The sequence below is a fragment of the Penicillium hordei genome (assembly GCF_028827395.1).
Source record: "Penicillium hordei strain IBT 12815 chromosome Unknown utg000003l_segment0_segment0, whole genome shotgun sequence".
NCBI classification, from domain to species: domain Eukaryota; kingdom Fungi; phylum Ascomycota; class Eurotiomycetes; order Eurotiales; family Aspergillaceae; genus Penicillium; species Penicillium hordei.
The window spans coordinates 909741-928339 of NW_026623144.1; the positions used below are offsets into that span (position 1 = coordinate 909741).

General features: G+C 49.4%; 8 protein-coding genes across 8 annotated transcripts; 4 read left to right on the top strand and 4 right to left on the bottom strand.

Moving 5' to 3' along the window:
• Positions 1-55: 55 nt before the first annotated feature.
• N7537_005578 (uncharacterized protein) lies at positions 56-546 on the bottom strand (the record flags this gene model as incomplete). Its single annotated transcript, XM_056896635.1, has 2 exons — positions 56-347; positions 470-546. 2 exons carry the CDS (start codon positions 544-546, stop codon positions 56-58), a joined length of 369 nt encoding a protein of 122 aa, XP_056752420.1.
• Positions 547-1247: 701 nt separating this feature from the next.
• Positions 1248-1991, top strand: N7537_005579 (uncharacterized protein; the record flags this gene model as incomplete). Its single annotated transcript, XM_056896636.1, has 4 exons — positions 1248-1488; positions 1535-1669; positions 1724-1810; positions 1864-1991. The coding sequence occupies 4 exons, from the start codon at positions 1248-1250 to the stop codon at positions 1989-1991; spliced, it is 591 nt and encodes a 196-aa protein (XP_056752421.1).
• A 727-nt stretch (positions 1992-2718) lies between these two features.
• Positions 2719-7751, top strand: N7537_005580 (uncharacterized protein; the record flags this gene model as incomplete). Its single annotated transcript, XM_056896637.1, has 2 exons — positions 2719-2783; positions 2852-7751. The coding sequence occupies 2 exons, from the start codon at positions 2719-2721 to the stop codon at positions 7749-7751; spliced, it is 4965 nt and encodes a 1654-aa protein (XP_056752422.1).
• A 1218-nt stretch (positions 7752-8969) lies between these two features.
• Positions 8970-9506, bottom strand: N7537_005581 (uncharacterized protein; the record flags this gene model as incomplete). Its single annotated transcript, XM_056896638.1, has 1 exon — positions 8970-9506. The coding sequence occupies one exon, from the start codon at positions 9504-9506 to the stop codon at positions 8970-8972; it is 537 nt and encodes a 178-aa protein (XP_056752423.1).
• Positions 9507-10957: 1451 nt separating this feature from the next.
• On the bottom strand, positions 10958-12037 carry N7537_005582 (polysaccharide deacetylase family protein; the record flags this gene model as incomplete). The annotated part of the gene is made up of 4 exons (XM_056896639.1): positions 10958-11096; positions 11145-11549; positions 11604-11880; positions 11932-12037. The coding sequence occupies 4 exons, from the start codon at positions 12035-12037 to the stop codon at positions 10958-10960; spliced, it is 927 nt and encodes a 308-aa protein (XP_056752424.1).
• A 457-nt stretch (positions 12038-12494) lies between these two features.
• Positions 12495-14204, top strand: N7537_005583 (putative amidase; the record flags this gene model as incomplete). The annotated part of the gene is made up of 3 exons (XM_056896640.1): positions 12495-12523; positions 12576-13198; positions 13255-14204. The coding sequence occupies 3 exons, from the start codon at positions 12495-12497 to the stop codon at positions 14202-14204; spliced, it is 1602 nt and encodes a 533-aa protein (XP_056752425.1).
• Positions 14205-14275: 71 nt separating this feature from the next.
• On the bottom strand, positions 14276-15530 carry N7537_005584 (SDR family NAD(P)-dependent oxidoreductase; the record flags this gene model as incomplete). The annotated part of the gene is made up of 3 exons (XM_056896641.1): positions 14276-14571; positions 14622-15146; positions 15302-15530. Coding segments are annotated over 3 exons (1050 nt in total), but the record flags the coding sequence as incomplete, so codon positions are not given.
• Positions 15446-18283, top strand: N7537_005585 (C2H2-type zinc finger protein; the record flags this gene model as incomplete). Its single annotated transcript, XM_056896642.1, has 6 exons — positions 15446-15560; positions 15613-16026; positions 16159-16443; positions 16497-17535; positions 17594-18009; positions 18066-18283. 6 exons carry the CDS (start codon positions 15446-15448, stop codon positions 18281-18283), a joined length of 2487 nt encoding a protein of 828 aa, XP_056752427.1.
• Between the last annotated feature and the right edge of the window lie 316 nt (positions 18284-18599).

An 18599-nucleotide genomic window follows, 5' to 3' on the forward strand; every position in this document is an offset into this window, starting at 1 on the left:
TTTTATGGTTCTCTGCTTTTTTAGGGCATGTTAGATTGTTAATATTATCACAATCCTACCTGATGCCCTGGGCTGCATCTAGAGTGACGGGACTGTATTGCTTCAAGGAACTGCTTGGGCTTATGAGTATGACATCGAAACGAACAAGACACTCCAATACCAGATTCGCATCTCGGGTTGAATCCTTCTCTGCCCTTATTCTTCCAATGATTTCGTCCTCTAATCGGCCACTGAAAAAGGCTTCAGCTACCAATGTACCTATCATAAGCCCAAGACACATGAGGCCTTGGCCTAGAAGACTGCGGTTGGCGTAGGCAATAGGTATTAGAGTTGTAATGGAGATAATCCTGCCCCAAAGTTATTCAAATGATACAAAGTATGGGAGATAACACACTGCCTTACCACCAGTATACGAAAAAAGGAAATGCGAGAATGGGCAAGACGATCACAGGGTGAGAAGACATCTCACCATCGTTGTCCATGGTTTGGGATGATAAACTCCCTCAAAGGGTCACGGGCTACGTTGTCGAGACTGCTATTCTCCATTATCGTAGAAGTAAAGTCTTTTGGTATCGACAGGGATCCATTTAGGTACGATGGATGGAAGTAATGGAACATCTTGAGAGCTTATATGGCTATTTAGCCCAGCCCTGAGCTCGAGATTCAAAGTTTTACTCAAGCATTGACAAATACTGAATATAGTTGGTCATCTATTCGTTATCTACGAAGCTAGGGGCATTCTGAAAATATAGATACCCGAATTTAAGGTACAAATCATGCACTAGCCTATGTAGCCCCTATTTACCAAAGTAGATTACCGAGTGGAGTGGCCGTTTGAGTTGCCGCGCCATTTCCGTGGCAAACACATCCCTAATGCATACGTTGTTCTTACGTCAACTTCAGTGTATGTACTTATGTTGCCGCAATTATCACTAATCGCTGAGGTTTGCCGCAGAGACGTTGAGTTTTGAATTACACGACACGGTTATAAACTATATAGGTATATAAGTCCAACTCCCACGCTGTACTTATGACCTCATGAGTCTTTCCCGAATAATCAAGCATGAAGCTGTTGGAAATTTTATAGAGATCCTAGCTAAAGATCTTCGACTATTGTAATTGTAGGGGTTTTGATCGAATGGGAAACATACCTTGGGCAGTGATGTGATTGGTTCGTCATCAAGCTCCTTTAGCAACAAGTAAGTTTTATAATTCTCGATTCAAGACAATATCGTCTGCATCTAAAAATGTTCCCCAATATCCTTCGTCATGTGCAGGCGCCTGTGCTTAGCATCTCACGTCTCCCGAATCGCTGCCTTTTCTCATATGTCTCGGCGCACTCAGCTTTTCCAGCGAGCTTGTATCGATTTCAGATACACCGTGACTCAAGACTTTATGACAAAGCTTTTGAACAATATGGCCGGGAAGCCGAAGATGGAGTAGAAGTCAATGCGGACGGCTTGGTGTACCCAAGTAGAACTGTCAAGTGTATGCGAAACGCCATTTCACATTATTCGCTTGCTAACCCATTTAGGTTCCAATGGTGCATTATTCATGCCAAATACGCATTTGATGCAAAAGGTCACACGGATGTCGAATGACTATTACTTGGAAGAGGTAGAAAGTGGCAAGGCTGCCGCCGAAGCTCATTACTTGTGCATACCCAAAGGTGATTAAAATGACTTTGTTCAGAGATGCCAAACTAATTTTTCTGTCCTATAAGGAACCACTATTCCAAATTCGTTGATTCTTTTCCGTGAGCATACTTCTCGCTTCTCCCTACAACCCGCGCATGCCATGTCACTTGATAGTATGGCTAAGATAAGTCACTAAGAGAAAAGGATTTGCTGACATGTAGTCAAGGCTTCAACAGCCTTCTAACTCGGTTTTATCTCGAATTTGGGCGCACTTTCAATCCTGACGCTTGGCTTGAGAGGAACCCCTACCATGATGCATTTTCCGATGAGGAGGAGGAGTGGATGGACTACTAATATACAGTGCTATACGAGAATATCAAGATTGACCATGCCCGATACCTATACATATTGTAGTGAGAGTACTGTATCGCAACTTCAACCTTTTTGAAAGATGATAAGACGATCTAAGACATTGTGAGGGGAACCGGGATAGGCCGATTGAGATAGGTCATCTGAACCATTTGAATACCGCATCTGAAACATTAGCAATTTGCTACCCCTCGGGCTCCCAAAAGAGTTTAAGTCGATAATAGCTTGACAGAAGAAACCCCTATAGAAAAAAATATTAGCCACATTATTAGTGGGAGGTATCCGGTACCTCACTCCACCACCAAAGTTAGGTGGTGGCCAATGTCACGCTCTACCCGGAGTCCGTCCACCGCCGGTTTTGGAACATTTGCCATCTTCTCTCTTCGAAATTCTTCCCCCGCCCAGATATCCTCAACATACCCTTAAAAGATCTTTGATCCTTCCTTTGCAGCATCTGAGTGGACATCCCCCTACTCTTTTGCCTCTACGGCCCTCGATCCCGAAACCCTCATCCCAGCGTCACAGTTCATCTTGACTTTGCGATGCCAGCCCTGTCCGGCAATCTAGTAAGATAGTGTCGCTAAAGGGGTGATTCACAATAATCAAATCCCGGTCGCATCATCCATTCATTACTGTCACCAGCTGAAGAGCTGTGTGATCGAGTCGCGCGAGGTCCGAGAGCTTCAGTTTTCTGCAAGCTTTGCGGTCAAACATGCTGCCGCAATGTCAAGGCCCCGTCTGGGCCATTGATGACCTTTCTCGTTGCTTCCAGCGCAAGTGGGTCTACACCAATAGCAATCCCGACCGTTGAAATTTTATGCTGATCACAAGATACATCTTAATAGCATCCTTCAGGTCATACTTCCCCTCACAGTCTGCGGCGCTTCGCTGCTGCTGATCCTAATTCGCCTCGCTCATCGATATGTCCTCACCCGACAAGGTGTTGCTTACAAGGTCCTCCCGAACAATGATTCCGAAGAGGAGGTCCCTAGTGCGACGCAGGAAAACGAGTCCGATACGATACTATCCGAATCTGTACGATGCGAACAATCTCAGGTTGAGGTGAATCGCCCGCGTGGAGAGATAACCGTTGTATTACTCGAAATCGCGGCTTTAATTGGACAAGTTGCGCTCTACATCGTCATTTTGTCCACTCACGCCTGGGGCCGACATGGAACCCTTCCCGCCGTGGCTGGGCTTGTATCATGGGGCTATATCCTTTTCTTGGTGTTGGTCCGGTTCCTCTTATCGACCCTGGATCTTTTTTCCGCGCCAAGACTATGGACCCATACAGCAATTCTATACAGCTTCCAGTGGTTGTTCAACGTCATGGTCTTCCGATCCGCCATTATCCACCCCTTGTCCCAGCACGCCCTGATTCTCAGTAGCGTTCAGTTCACTCTGAGTACGGTGCTGCTGCTCATTGCAATCACCACTCGTCGAGGCAATAAACCAGTTCTGGTTGAGCGCGAAGATGGATTGGAGCCTCCGACACATCCCATGGCCAGTTTGTTGTCTCTTGCGACATTTTCCTGGCTCGACCCTTTGGTCATGAAGGGCTATCGCCAACCCCTGGAGCTTGCGGATGTTTGGAATCTGACTCCGTCTCAGAAGGCTTCGAACGTGCTTACAGACTTCCGCAAGAGACAAATGAAAGGCTCTTTGGCATGGAAGCTGATTCGGTTCTTCATGGGCACACTTCTAGAGCAGGGTGCCTGGACAATCTTCGCCAATCTATTCGTTTTTATGCCTAGTCTGCTCCTCAAGGCTATCCTTGAGTACGTGGAAGATCCGCGATCGACCACGCCCAATGCGGCTTGGTTGTTCGCTATTCTGCTTTTCTGTTGCGCCGCGGTCCAAGGTGTGGCAGATGGTCAATCCTTATTCATTGGTCGTAAGATGGGCGTAAAAGTCCGTGCGATCATTATTGGTGAAATCTATGCCAAAGCTCTTCGCCGCAAGGCTGGCGCTTCATTGGAGGCTGTCAAAAAAGAAGATCCAATCTTGCCCCAGGATAAGAAAAGAAAGCTCTTTTCCTTTGGTCGCAAGAAGAAGGCCGCGAATGGAAATGATGCCGAGGTTGGCAAAAAGCCAGACACAGAAGCGGAGGAACCTACACAAGCCAATGTTGGCACAATTATCAACTTGATGGCGATCGATTCGTTCAAGGTAAGCGAGGTTGGCGCCTATCTCCACTTCTTGTGGGCTAGTGTGCCAGTGCAGATCATAATGGCGATTGCTTTGCTCTACCACATCATGGGTTTCAGCTCATTTGCCGGTATCGCCCTAATGGCGCTCATGCTGCCTATCAACCTTTTCATCGCCCGCCAGTTCAACAAGGTCCAGAACCAGATTCTGAAGGGCACCGATGCCCGCATTCACGCCACCAACGAAGTCCTTCAAAACATCCGCATCATCAAGTACTTTGCTTGGGAGCAGCGATTCCAGGACATTGTCGGCGAGAAGCGCAGGACTGAACTAAAAGCCCTGCGCAGGCGTTATATCCTCTGGTCCTCCGCCGCAACCGTCTGGTACGGCACGCCCATTCTTATCACGTTCATGTCCTTCTTCCTGTACACCGTGGTGGAGAAGAAACAATTGACACCCTCAATCGCTTTCCCTGCTTTGTCCATGTTCTCTTTGCTGCGTGTGCCCTTGGACCAGCTCGCCGATATGGTGGCCCACGTCCAGGAATGTAAAGTTTCTCTAGACCGTGTGGACAAGTACCTTAACGAGGAGGAAACGGGCAAATACGATCAACTCCGTGATAGCGCTACGGAAGGAACACCTGCCAAGATTGGTCTTGAAAAGGCAACGCTGTCCTGGAACAGCTCCACCACTGAGTCCCAAGATACCGATGCCGATGCCGACTTGGACGCTTTCCGTTTGATCAATGTCGACGTTGAATTCCTTATCGGCAAGCTTAACATCATTGTTGGACCCACTGGATCTGGAAAGACGTCCCTGCTCATGGCTTTGCTCGGAGAAATGAAACTTCTCGAGGGTCGTGTTCATCTCCCGGGTGGAATGTCCAACAGGGCAGACCTCCCAGTGGACCCTGAAACTGGCCTGATTGACAGCATTGCTTACTGTGCCCAGGAAGCGTGGTTGGTCAATGACACCGTAAAGGAAAACATCATCTTCGCCTCCCCCTATAACGAGCGTCGCTATCGTGCAGTTCTCAAGGCATGCGCCCTGGAACGTGATCTTGCTATTCTTGATGCTGGTGATCAAACTCTCGTTGGCGAGAAGGGCATCAGTTTATCTGGTGGCCAGAAGCAACGAATCTCCCTTGCCCGCGCAGTCTACAGCAGTGGCCGCCACTTGCTGCTAGATGACTGTCTCTCTGCCGTCGACTCTCATACCGCCAAGCACATCTTCCGTGAAGCGCTTACCGGTCCTCTGATGTTGAACCGCACATGTATTCTGGTAACACATAACGTCGCTCTGACTGTACCCGAATCGGATCACGTTGTGGTACTTGAGAACGGCAGAATTTCCGTCCAGGGTCGTCCCAACGATGTCGCTGCTACTGGTGCATTGGGCGATGAGTTCCTCAAGTCTCGACCCGGTTCTCGGGCCGGCTCTCGTGGACACTCCCGTGTCCCGTCAGACCGTGAAGCCGAGGATGAAGATTTGAACGGCAGTCCGAATGGAAAGCAAGAAGACAAGGCCAAGCTATCTGAATCCAAGGCTACTGGTAGTATCAAGTGGTCCACCGTCAGCATGTATCTCCGCGCCATGGGCCCATGGTACTATTGGGTCGGTGCTGTTTTTGTATTCTGCCTGCAGCAATTGGGTTCTGTTTCCACCAACCTCTGGATTCGACAGTGGGCAAACTCCTACCATACTTCCAAGTTTGGGACTGAGGATGCTGGGCAGTACGCCGCCGCAGCCCACCTCAAGCTCCCTACTTTCAACGTTGGAAGTGTCGGACGCGTGAGCAGCTGGAGTCTGCCCCAACTTGGCGCAAGCTCTGCTAGCGAGGTTGATGGCGAGGTGAACGTGGCTTATTACTTGAGTATCTATGCGCTCCTGGGATTCCTCTACATCGTAATCTCTATGTCTCGGGAAGCTGTTTTGTTCTGGGGTTCGCTCCATGCATCATGGAAGATTCATGATCGTCTTCTCGGGGCGGTCATGCACGCCAAATTCCGATTCTTTGACTCCACGCCTCTTGGACAACTGATGAACCGGTTCTCTAAGGACGTTGAGTCTGTCGATCAGGAAGTTGCTCCTGTTGCTATCGGCATGCTCCACAGTCTGGCATCTGTGGTTATGATTGTCATTCTGATCTCGTGGATCACACCAGGATTCTTGATTGCTGGTGTGTTCATCACTCTGGTGTACACCGCCCTCGGTGCCGTCTATTTGAACTCTTCCCGAGACCTCAAGCGCTTGGAATCTGTGCAGCGCAGTCCGCTGTACCAGCAGTTTGGTGAGACCCTGAACGGTATCGTCACGATCCGTGCATACGGTGATGGCCCTCGCTTCATGGTCGACAACCATCGCCGCATCAATGCATACAACCGGCCGCACATCTACCTCTGGGCTAGCAACCGCTGGCTCGCTCTCCGTGTCGACTGGACCGGTGCTCTGGTCTCTTTCTTCTCGGCTACCTTTGTGTTGCTGAACGTTGGGACGATCGATGCAGGTGCCGCGGGTCTTTCACTGACCTACGCTGTTACGTTCACAGAGAACGTCCTCTGGCTTGTGCGTCTGTACTCTGAGGTCCAGCAAAACATGAACTCTGTCGAGCGTGTAAGAGAATATCTTGATGTAGACCAGGAAGCAGCCCCTGTCATTGAAGAATCACGACCTGGGTCTGATTGGCCCAGTCAAGGTGCGGTCGAGTTCAACAACTACACTACACGGTACCGGTCCGATCTGGACCCGGTTCTCAAGGAGGTTTCATTCTCTGTAAAGGCTGGCGAAAAGGTCGGTATTGTGGGTCGCACAGGTGCTGGCAAGAGTTCTCTCGCGCTGGCTCTCTTCCGCGGTCTCGAAGCCGAGAAAGGCCAGATCATCATCGACGGTGTTGACATTGGGTCAATCGGCCTACGGGATCTACGCGAGTCAATCACCATTGTTCCCCAGGATCCGACCCTGTTCACAGGAACCCTCCGCAGCAACCTCGATCCATTCGGTCTCTTCAGCGACGAGCAGATCTTCACAGCCCTCCGTCGCGTGCACCTAATCGGATCCAACATCTCAGGCACCGCAACCCCCACAACCGCAAGCAGTCTCACCGCAACAGAAAGCAACGCCAACGCCAACGCCAACGGTAACGGCGTGAGCAGCAGCGCAGTGACAGTAATTGACAATAAAAATGTCTTCAACAACCTCGACAGCCAAGTCTCAGAGTCCGGCTCAAACCTTTCCCAAGGCCAGCGCCAGCTCCTCTGTCTCGCCCGTGCTTTGCTCAAGAACCCCCGCGTCTTGATGATGGACGAAGCAACCGCGTCCATCGACTACGCCACCGACGCCAAGATCCAAGAGACCCTCCGTGAACTAAGCAGCAGCACAATCATCACAATTGCACACCGTCTGCAAACCATCATAGATTACGACAAAGTCCTTGTCCTCGACCACGGCCGCGTTATCGAGTACGATCACCCCTGGAACCTCATCAACAAAGAAGACGGCCTCTTCCGCAGCATGTGCGATAACAGCGGGAACATGGATGTTCTTCTAGATGGAGCCCAGCGTGCTTGGACGCAGAAGCGTCTTGTTGATGATTCTTAAGTGATAGCGTCTGTTGTTGTTCCCTTTTCCTTTATTTTCCCTGTCCTATAGAATCTCTCGCGTACATATCCATTGTTACCTTCGTGTATTACCTGTTATTGGTTTCCCCCCCGCTCATTCCTCGGAGTGGGGGATGCAAAAAAAGAGAGAGCGAGAGAGACATCAACGTAATAACCATTTTATCCATGGATGGCCTAGAGGCTTTATCATCGTTACCATCTATTCCAATGTTACAATGGTCCTGTTTATGTCTTACTTTACTCTCGCACCGGTGTGGCATCTTTGCCTTTTTTTGTCCTTTTTCTGCTACATTGTGCATGTACTGCTATCACACCTGTATCTTTTCTGGGGTTCTTGTAAGCCTACATGTATTCCATCGTTGCATGACTCATATCAGAATCTATGCTTCTTCGCGAGAATGAGAATGTTTGCAATACTGCTTGAGGTTGTGTAGATCCCTTGTTTTAAAAAGAAAATATAATATTAGCTCGACGAGCTATGTGATAGTCGTGTGCGAGGTACATTGCGCAGGTTCATGGCGCTTCTTAGTGCAGCAATCCTTGAAGTATTTGTATTCAGAAATAAGCCTACAGTGGCATTTTGACACTGGGAAGTACTCTCATCCGATAACATCCATTTGGTGATGATCCCAGAGAACAGAACGAGGTATCTTCAATCTGAACATGTCTGTCCATCTTCAATGCCCAAGCTGCTCCCTGGCCAGCGAGTCCCACGAAGTGCCAAGCATTTCATTCCGCCCGAATAGATATCATCTTCGACATCTCCACTCAATTGACATTCTCATTGCTTGTCGCAAGCCGAGGCGGAAAGGTGATGGTGTGGTTTCAGTCGCAGCACGACAACCGGACGAGTCATCACCCCGGATTGACCGAGTCACTCAGGATATATCCCGGAGCCCTGATTCCAGAGCTAGTATTCCCCCATCTTTGCCGATGTCCATCAAATCCTCAGAAATCCCATATCGGAGATGGGGCCGATTCAATGGAGCGGGACTGCCCAGGTCCAAGTCCCACAGTAATGAAACCAATGAAACAAGTCTCCGACCGAGTGGAGAAAGTGCAGAGCTCCCAAGGCTTGGGATAACCCACAGCAGAATCCCTAGCTTCTTTTCATAGAAAAGCGCATTGAGAGAGAGAAAAAAAAAGAGAGAATGATTTTTTCAACGGAAAATTAATCCAACAGTCAGATGTCGCGTTCTCACTTCTTAGCGCGGATCCCCTTCAAAACGGTAAAGAAACATACGATCGCAGCCGAAACAACGATGAATTCAAACGGACGCCAGTAAATCGGGTAGTCGTTCGATGCCAACGCGGCCACGACGGACTCTTTCAGACGGGACTGAGACAGAGTCTGCCTCAGCTTTGTGTTCTGGTTTGTGCGCCAATCCGGGTGTGGTTGTGTCGCATCCCTGCCGATCGCAGGATCCATACCCGTCTCCGGTGATTTTCGAAGCCCCGTATCCGTCTCCATTTTATGATCCTTTGAGTTCGGCTTCGGGTTTGACGGTGATCGGTTTGAGGAGGGTACGAAGCCTGCTTCGCGCATGGCTGTTTCTTTCAACATTGCTGCGATTTCATCTTGATCGGGTAGGATTTCCGGGAAGTAGTATCGGTGATTGTAGGTATTTGTCGACGCATGGGATTTGAATGCCATTGAGTTTTGGTAGGGAGCTGGAAGTGCGAGGATTTGGAGTGAGTGCATCAATATGAAGAGCAGGGCCAGTTTGCGGGCCATCTTGCAATGATAACGGATGCGGGTGACGTGATAAGATCGACAAGCTTTCCAAGGTCAAGCTCTGGAATGGAGGATAGGAATATAGATAAGAGAAGAGAATAAGAGAGCAAGAGAGAAGAAAAGAGAACAGAAATAAGACGGTATCAAAAAGAAGCACGTGGAGTTGCATTCGGATTCGGAAAACGGAGGTCTCTGGCATGAGACATGGAGTCCCTTTATGATACTTCCTTGGACTATAATTTAGTATTTCTCTTTAAGGGCCTATCCGTCTAGCCTTTATCTCTCCGATTGACCAATAGATCATAGCCTTATGCACCCGTGGACCCTTCCCCCTCAGCTATAACCTAAATAGATAGTTCTGTGATTTTTGCCGGAAACAGATGAACTTCCTAATCGCATTACCCCCTCCAATGATCCTGAATATAACGAGCACGGAGTTACACCCCTGCAAACTCAGGCGCCACTAGCTCTCCCCACCGCCAAGATAAGGAAACATGCCAAGCCAAGATCCCTGTCGCGCATGATAGCCAACTCGCACGGCGGCCAACCGCTAGCAATATTAACATGCATGCAGGCTGCAACACACAACCGCTAATGATCAGGGCTGGCATTGTGATACCGTTCGTGATTAATCTGACAGTGTCACCGCTGACACGATTCATCTACCCAGGGCGCACATCCTCAGCTTGGATAGTAGGTGGGAAGATATTACCAAGCTCATGCTAACTTATTAGACTTCGGATAGTCTCTCGGTTTCAAATCCTAGAGGGGAAGACAAGGTTGCGGCACATTCTACCCAAGACTAATGACAAATATATAAATACTCCTATGCCCAAGCTGCATCAGTCACCCGACATGCGAGGACTCGCACAATTTAGTACACATACCAATGACTGTCGTTCTGGTTGAGCCGAATATGGCTATGTGGGTTTGAATGCAGCAATATTGCATTGAGTGTCGACGACATGCCAATGATACTTGACGCCGCAACAATCATATAGCTCGCGGTGAACAGAGGATCTATCACTTCCTTATTGACTAGCCTGCCAATAACTTGCGCCTTGTCTGAAATGGTGTATGATTGGATGGTTTGGTAGCACTTGATTCGGGGTACCTAGGTATACTTGTGAATGGAGTTGGGGTATGTGGGATGCAGTTATTCGTGTTGGGGTAGACATCTCTGTTAATAAAGAGGTAGTTCTTCAAATCAGTCTAGGCGATCTAATAGCTTTATCTTGGCGCTGATAACCATCGACCAGTCTGTGACATTGATTTGGGGCAGCAGTCATCTTGGAGATGAATGGTTAAGAATGGTTGACCACACAAGACACATCCCATGGCAGATACAATGCACCTGAGGAAATAAGTACTAAAGATCATAAGACATGATGGATTTCGCAGTCTAAAACTAATAAACCATTATGGTATACCGTTATACCTCAGACTAGATTTCATTTCTCCAACATCAAACCAGCCTTTGCGGGCATCATGGCCCCAGGCGGAGGAGCGTTCTTATTCTTAAATTCATCGCAAACCTGTTCCATTGTCACAAATTCAACACCGTCGTGCTTTTTGAAATGTTCAATAAGCCTATAAAAGGTTAGTCATACTCCGCAAAAAGTAATCATCACAACACACCTTTCATGCATCAACAGTACATGAGGCCTTCCCGACACATCCGGGTGGATAGTGATCGGAAAAATAAACTCATCATACTCGCGGTAGAAGTAGTCAAAATGGTCGCGCCAGATATCCTCCACATCCCGCGGGTTGACAAAGCCATGGCTGTTAGGAGCGCTCTTGATGAACATCATCGGTGGTAGATCATCAATGTACCAGTTGGAGGGGATTTCAACAAGTCCTGTTTGGGATCCATGCTCAAGAGGCTTCATCCAAGTCTCAGCTTTCTGCTGGTAATCGATCTTAGTCCAGCTGTCACCGGTTCGGAGGTAGTAGGCCTGACAGTCCTCGTGGCTCATGCTGTGATCGTACTCGATGCCGTAGTCGAGGAGAAGCTGGGCTCCTTCTTTGCTAGTTTCCCACCTATTTGTATTCGATTAGCATCCTTGAGGAATCACCAATCTAAGAGAGTCGTACCAGGGTGCCACGCTTCCCCGGGGGGGCTTTCCAGCGAACTCGGTCAACATTCGATACGTTTTGTCGAGCACATCACGCTGTTGCTCTAGAGACATATCTGTTGGGTTCTCGTGAGAATATCCGTGTAGACCGATCTCGTGGCCCGCATCCCGGACTGCGGCCATGTCCTCCGGGAAGGTCTCGAGGGAGTGGCCGGGGATGAACCATGTTGTTTTGATGTCATATTTCTTAAACAGCTTCAACAATCGGTGGGTTCCAATTGTTCCTGCCCAGTATCCTATCTCATAGTTAGAGAGCACAATTCTAGAGAGAAAACACCGAAACCTACCCCTGCTGATGTCGTTAGTGGAATCCTCTCCGCCATACGATCCTAGCCAGCCGGCTACAGCATCGACATCCACACCATAGGTAATAAGAACTCGCTTTGGTGCCATTGCGAATGATCAATTGTTACTGTTCAAACTCGGTCGGTTACCAGGAGAAGTTCGGCTTTTAAACAAGTGAATGCGGGGAAGGGGAACCCCTCACCTGTTGATCACCCACGGACAATTTCACATCAGTTACTGATAGACCGATAGATTGACTGATTGTCTGCTTTACAAGATTTACCTTTCTTAACTTACACCATTCGTTATCTCTACCCTTAGTGAACTCCATCCACAATGCCGAGGTGTCTCCAACACAATTGGGGTTACGTTGGGGTAGGTAGTCCTTGTCTCCAGTGAGACAACGAGACCCAGTTTAATGGACTCCAATATATATAGCGTTGGAGAAAATCACGGTGGATTAGGAAAAGATTACGACAATGGGGACTGTTCATAAACTGCGACATCCCCCAAAGATGCTATCCAGGGCATATCCAACGGTATCCAACGGCGTCAAAGATTGACCATGTCAGTTCTTTTCACCAGTATTTCAGAGTAAGTATTTCCATTTTTGGTGAATTTCATCATATAATGACAGTTGTTATAGGAGCAACCCCGTCAAGCCGGGCGATGCAGAAGCCCTCCTCAAACCGTTCGGTCTGACCATCGATCCCGCCGAGGCACAGGATTTCCACACCCTTCTTGCAGCAGTCCACGACTGCGCCGAAAGCGTAGCTGCATTACCAGACTATCAACCAGTCCCCGATCAGACTAAGTATCCACGCGAGAATGTGCGCCGACCAAGCGAAAAAGAACAAGTTTTCGGGCAAGCATGGGCACACCGATTTCTTATCCGGGGTAATCCCCAGGGCGGGCCTCTGGCCGGTAAATCCATCAGTTTGAAAGATGTCGTTGCTGTTGCCGGCGTGCCACAGCTTCTGGGAAGCGATATAATTCCTTCTTGGACACCGACTACGGACGCGACAGTTGTAACACGATTGCTTGAGGCGGGCGCAGATATCCATGGGACGTCGACGTGTGAGAATATGTGCCACTCTACGTCTTCGTATACCAGTGCCCAGGGTACGGTGGAGAATCCAAATGCTCTGGGCTATTCGGCGGGCGGGAGTACCTGTGGCGGTGCAGCGCTGGTCGCCGCCGGTATAGTGGACATTACCATTGGTGGTGACCAGGGTGGCAGTATACGCGTGCCCGCTTCGTTTTGTGGATGTAAGATGTCTTTTATTACTTGAGGATCAATGTGTCATGAGCTGACTTGCTGCTAGGCGTTGGGTTTAAACCAACTCATGGCCGCGTTCCTTTCACTGGGATTGCTAGTGGCGATGCTATGAATGACCACGCTGGCCCACTATCCCGAACAACACTTGAGACTGCAGCATGCTTAGATGTTATCAGTGGTTATGACGGCATCGATGATCGGGCTCTCGGTAGCCCGAAGCCAGGCTCTACCAGATTTGCAGAGGCTCTTCAGCAGTATCCGAACACACTCGACGGCTTCAAGGTCGGCATTCTTGTTGAAGGATTTGAGCACAGCGCGGTAGACCCACATGTCAAGGGCGCGGTATTGACCGCTACCCAGAAATTCAAAGATCTGGGCGCAACAATCGAGGAAATATCTCTGCCAGAGCATTTACAAGGGCCCGCGATCTGGACTATCCAGCAGCGAATGGCCGGGGCACAGACTCTTTTGGGCCAGAATACAGGCCGAAGAGGGCTTTATATGACTGACATGGAGCGCGCACGGCTTCCATGGACTGATGATGGTTTCCAGAGAGCGTTCCCGTCCACCAAGAACGTTATCATTAACGGTCTATATCTAATGCAACAATTCCCTGATCTCTACGGAAAAACTGCCAATATCGGACGGCTGCTCAGTGACAAGTACGAGTCGCTGTTTGAGAAGTATGATATCCTGGTGATGCCTACAACGCCGGTTGTTGCCCCTCGACATGGGAAGCGAGAACTCCCTCTGGATTCCCTCAAGCCTAGTATGGGTCTTACAATCAACACTGCCATATTCAACGTGACGGGTCACCCGGCACTATCCATACCCGTCGGGCTTGCTCCAGCGAAGGAAGATAACCAGATTATGCTACCAGTTGGGATGCAGATTGTTGGTGGGTTGTGGCAGGAAGAGAAGATTCTGCGGGCCGCACATGTCTGGGAGACTCATTTTGACTGGAAGAAGATGCATTACTCTACAGATAAGAACTAGATATCAATTTTCGTCTGTCGAATTCAAGCTTTGGAATTGTGTTATCGATATCCTGTCATCACAACGAGTAGCTAGACCGTTATATATCCACCATCAACCACCATGGCATGGCCCTGAACAAACGATGCCTGTGTTGAACACAAGAAAAGAATGGCATCGGCCACTTCTGCCGGCTGGCCCATTCTCTTCATTGGTGCGGTCTCCACTGCTGGCATGATGGCCTCGCGGACTTCAGGCTTCTCCATCACCAGTGGCGTTTCAATAACGCCAGGGCAGACACAGTTGACTCGAATCCCATCTTTGGAATAGTCGATCGCATCGGCACGTGTCATTCCAATGACAGCAGCCTTTGAGGCACAATATGCAGCTATCACAAACTCAATAATGCGTTTCACGGGTAGAAAGAAAAACACTTACGAGCACCCGGCCGGCTGACAATGCCAAGTTGACTGGAAACATTTACCACAGCACCACGTTGAGGTGGACGATTGGAATCATGGCTAGGGAGTCCACTTTGTGTGACCATCTGCCTAAGCTCTGCCCGAGATGAGAGCCAGCAGCCTCGGTAGTTGATGTTATTGACGCGATCGAATTCCTCAAGCGACATCTCTGCCGAGCGTAGAGGCTTGCTAAGGACTCCTGCACAGTTCACAGCATAGTCTACTCGTCCGAATTCTTGTACAACCGCATTAATGAATGCATCCGAGAATTGGTCGTCTGCCACGTCCCCGGCCATTACTAGCAGCCGTACTTTCGGATATGTTGAGGTGACGACTTTTGCTGTTTGTTGCAGGGACTCTTCATTGAGGTCTGTGATGGCGATTTGCGTACAACCAGCTGCAGCGAAGGCCTTTGTAGTTGCGGCGCCGATTCCTGTGTCATGTGAGTGATAGACATTAATGTTGCGGGTGCTTGGTTTACCAGTTCCACCTGCACCCGTGACTACGGCAACACCGGGAAACATATTGAGGAGTGATTGGGCCATTTTTATACGATAACCCCATAAAACAATCTGAATGATCTCAATATATCTGACTGTGAACGATGCAAGTTCTGTAGTTCTATATCTCCTCCCGCCTCTCTCCAAATGGCCCCACCCTTATCGCTTATCGCGGGCCGACAATCCCGGCGGGCCCCGAGTTGGAGCAGTTGGGGTCCAATTTCCCACTTCGACATCCACTCGTTCAACCCCCAGGCCTCTTTTTCTCCAAACCAGTTCTCCATATCCCCCCAATGTTTCAATGTCCCCATCACCCCAGCCGCATAGGGGTGCTCGTGGAGCAAGGGCACGTATCTGTATACACTGCGGTCGGAGTTTCCGACGGACTGAACATTTGGAGCGACACATTCGCACCCGTAAGCAATTTCCGGGGAGATCCCCGCAGCTAATGCTAACCCGGTAAACTAGACACCAAGGAGAAGCCGTTTATTTGCTTCTGTGGGGCGGCCTTTACTAGAAGGGATCTGTTGAAGCGTCACACACGCATCTCACATCAAGATGGGTTGACCTCGCCGACGCCGCCCGAGCCAACGATGAAATCGGATTTCCAGCCGACGCATCATCCTGCATCCATCCCGCCGCAATATGATACACCAACTAGACCCGTACCCGTGGAATCCCTTGCAGGATCATCGGTTGTGCACCAATGGGCTGGGGCACAGAACACGTCATATTTAGATCCAAATCACAATGCCGGCATGCTTCCTGCTCCTACTGTAGGGGCTCCAAACCCAGCCATTGATCCCCATACGGGGATGGTGCACGATCCGGATATGCTTCAAGCTGCCCAGCTGCTTCTTCCAGGCGATTACCGACCTACAGGTACGTTTTTCATAGTTGTCCAAGTGTATCCTTCCTCATACCCCGTGCAATATGCAATACCCTTCTCTCTCGTAAACGGTCTTTCGCATTGACTCCCATTCTTGGAAATCTATTGGTCTGACACAAAAACAGGACAACCGATGCCCTACTTGCCCGAAGATCTGAATCATTTCCAGGAATTCACCCATTTTTTGGATTCGATTGGCTTGCCCGGGGAATGGGTTCCCAGCGAAGGCGAAACATCTCAGACACAAGAGGTTAACCTGGAAGACGTAAGAGAGACAGGTCGACACACCCAAGAGCACCATGAGCGGCCACGACGGAGCGGGGAAGGTTCTCGAGGAGACTCACCATTCAGATCCTGGCTTCCATCTGTGCCGAGGGGCGACCAAAGCCTGGGCACCCTGTCTGATTCTGGTAAATAGCACCCTATATTGCTACAATTCTCTAGATTACTGATATCATTGCAGAACCGCCCCAAAGCGCAAAGAGGACATCACGATTCAATGTCACCGAAGACCAGCGGTTTCGGCTTGCGGCATCTCTCGAAGAATTTCGCAATGTCATTCCGGATTTCGTATTGCCATCTCGTCACACATTGACTCGGTACCTCACTTCCTATTTTGAAGGATTCCACCCACATCTTCCCTTTATGCATATCCCGACTTTTCATATCAATGAACGCGCCCCCGAGGTGGTTCTTGCTATCATGACGATCGGAGCCCAGTACAGATTTGAGCACCGCAACGCAGAAAGAATATTCCATGTTTCCAAGGCAGTTCTAATTGAACGGATGTCTAGAGAGGCCCGTTTCCCAGCTAAGCCAAGCTACAATCCCGGCTCTCAAATACCGCTAGGAATATCTCCTTATTCTAACTTTGGTGATCAATCCCTCACGCAACCCCAGGTAACAGCGGAGAGAACTGCTGTTTGGAAGCAGATCGAAATCACTCGCTGTCTCCTTATTCTGATGGGCTACGCCACGTGGGAAAACGCGAGACTGGTGCAAGAAGCATTCCACCTTCAGGGCTTGTTGGTTCGGCATCTCCGCGAGGCTGGGTTGACAGAAGATACAACACGCTCTGATCCACGCGCACCACTTGACTGGTACGAGTGGGCAGACCAAGAATCCGGGCGACGCACAAAGTTGATTGCGTTCTGCTTTATCCATGTCCACAGCATCGCATACAATGCTTATCCGTCTTTGCGCAGCAATGAGATACACTTGCGTCTCCCATGTTCTACCGCCGAATGGACCGCTAGCACCGCTTCGGAGTGGGAAGCAGCACAGCGAGAACGAGGCCCCCAGCAGTTGTTCTTCCAGGACGCATTGACCCTCCTCTTGCAAAAGTCGCGATCGGCCAAACCACTAGACCCCATCCCGGCTCCACTGGGTAACTACATCCTCTTGCACGGACTCCTGCAACGGATCCACCTCGTGAGCGAGCTATCATTGCCAAACGGCAACCACTCCACAACCCTCCCAACAGAGGAACTGAATAAACTAGAGCAAGTCCCCTACACACAGATCTTCCCCAACATACACCTCTAACTATCTAAACCACAGACGAGCCCTCCGCTCCTGGACCTCCGTGTGGCAACAAGCCCCAGAATCCAGTCTAGACCCGCACAACGCAAACGGTCCAATCCCATTCACCTCCAGTGCCTTCCTGGGACTTGCTTACGTCCGCCTATCTCTAAATCTCGGTCCTCATCGCCGCCTAGAAACCCGCGACCCAACAATAATAGCCAGCGCACTTCGACGGTCTCCACGCCCAGAACGAAGCTACCGTCTCATCCCAGCACTTATATACGCCGCTCATGCTCTCAGCATCCCCGTGCGTCTGGGAATAGACCACATTGCTCGCAGTCAAGCCTTCTTCTGGAGCGTGCGGCACTCGCTGGCTAGTATTGAATGTGCAGTGTTACTTAGCAAATGGCTATTCACCCTTGCTGAAGCTGGACCGGATCAGTCGTTGAGTGGTATGTCGATGTTCTGCCTGCTCTATGTGTGTTATAAGCTAAAAATTCTGATACAGAAAACGAAACTCGCATTCTACGGTGGACCCGCTGTATTATTGAAGAGGCGTATTCGTCTATCGATACGGATGATGGTGAGGCGCCGCCAGATCTGGAACCGGCTTCTTTGGGATTGGCCGTTCTCAAGCTGTGGGCTAGGTTGTTTGGAACAAATACTCAGTGGCCGTTTATTAATATTCTTGGACAGAGTTTGGAAGAGTACATAACTATGATTTGATGTTGATATTATGTCTTTGGCGTTTGTATATATTGAGGCTTGTTGGAATATAATGTGTTCATGATCTCGTGACCCCAAGTGACTTTTACTTCTAAGCACCTACAACTAATTCAAGAGTGAAATATTACAGACTGCATTGAATTACAGCTAGTAACGATTTAAGAGCATTGTTTTATCGATGTATTCTTTGATATGGCGTGTCGCCGTCTTTTTGTGCTTTTCTATTTTCCGTTTCTGTCAATTCAGCTCTTACACACGAATCCTCTTCTCCCTCTTTCTCCTGTTCTCATTATCCTTCTAAGTCATCAGTGCCACC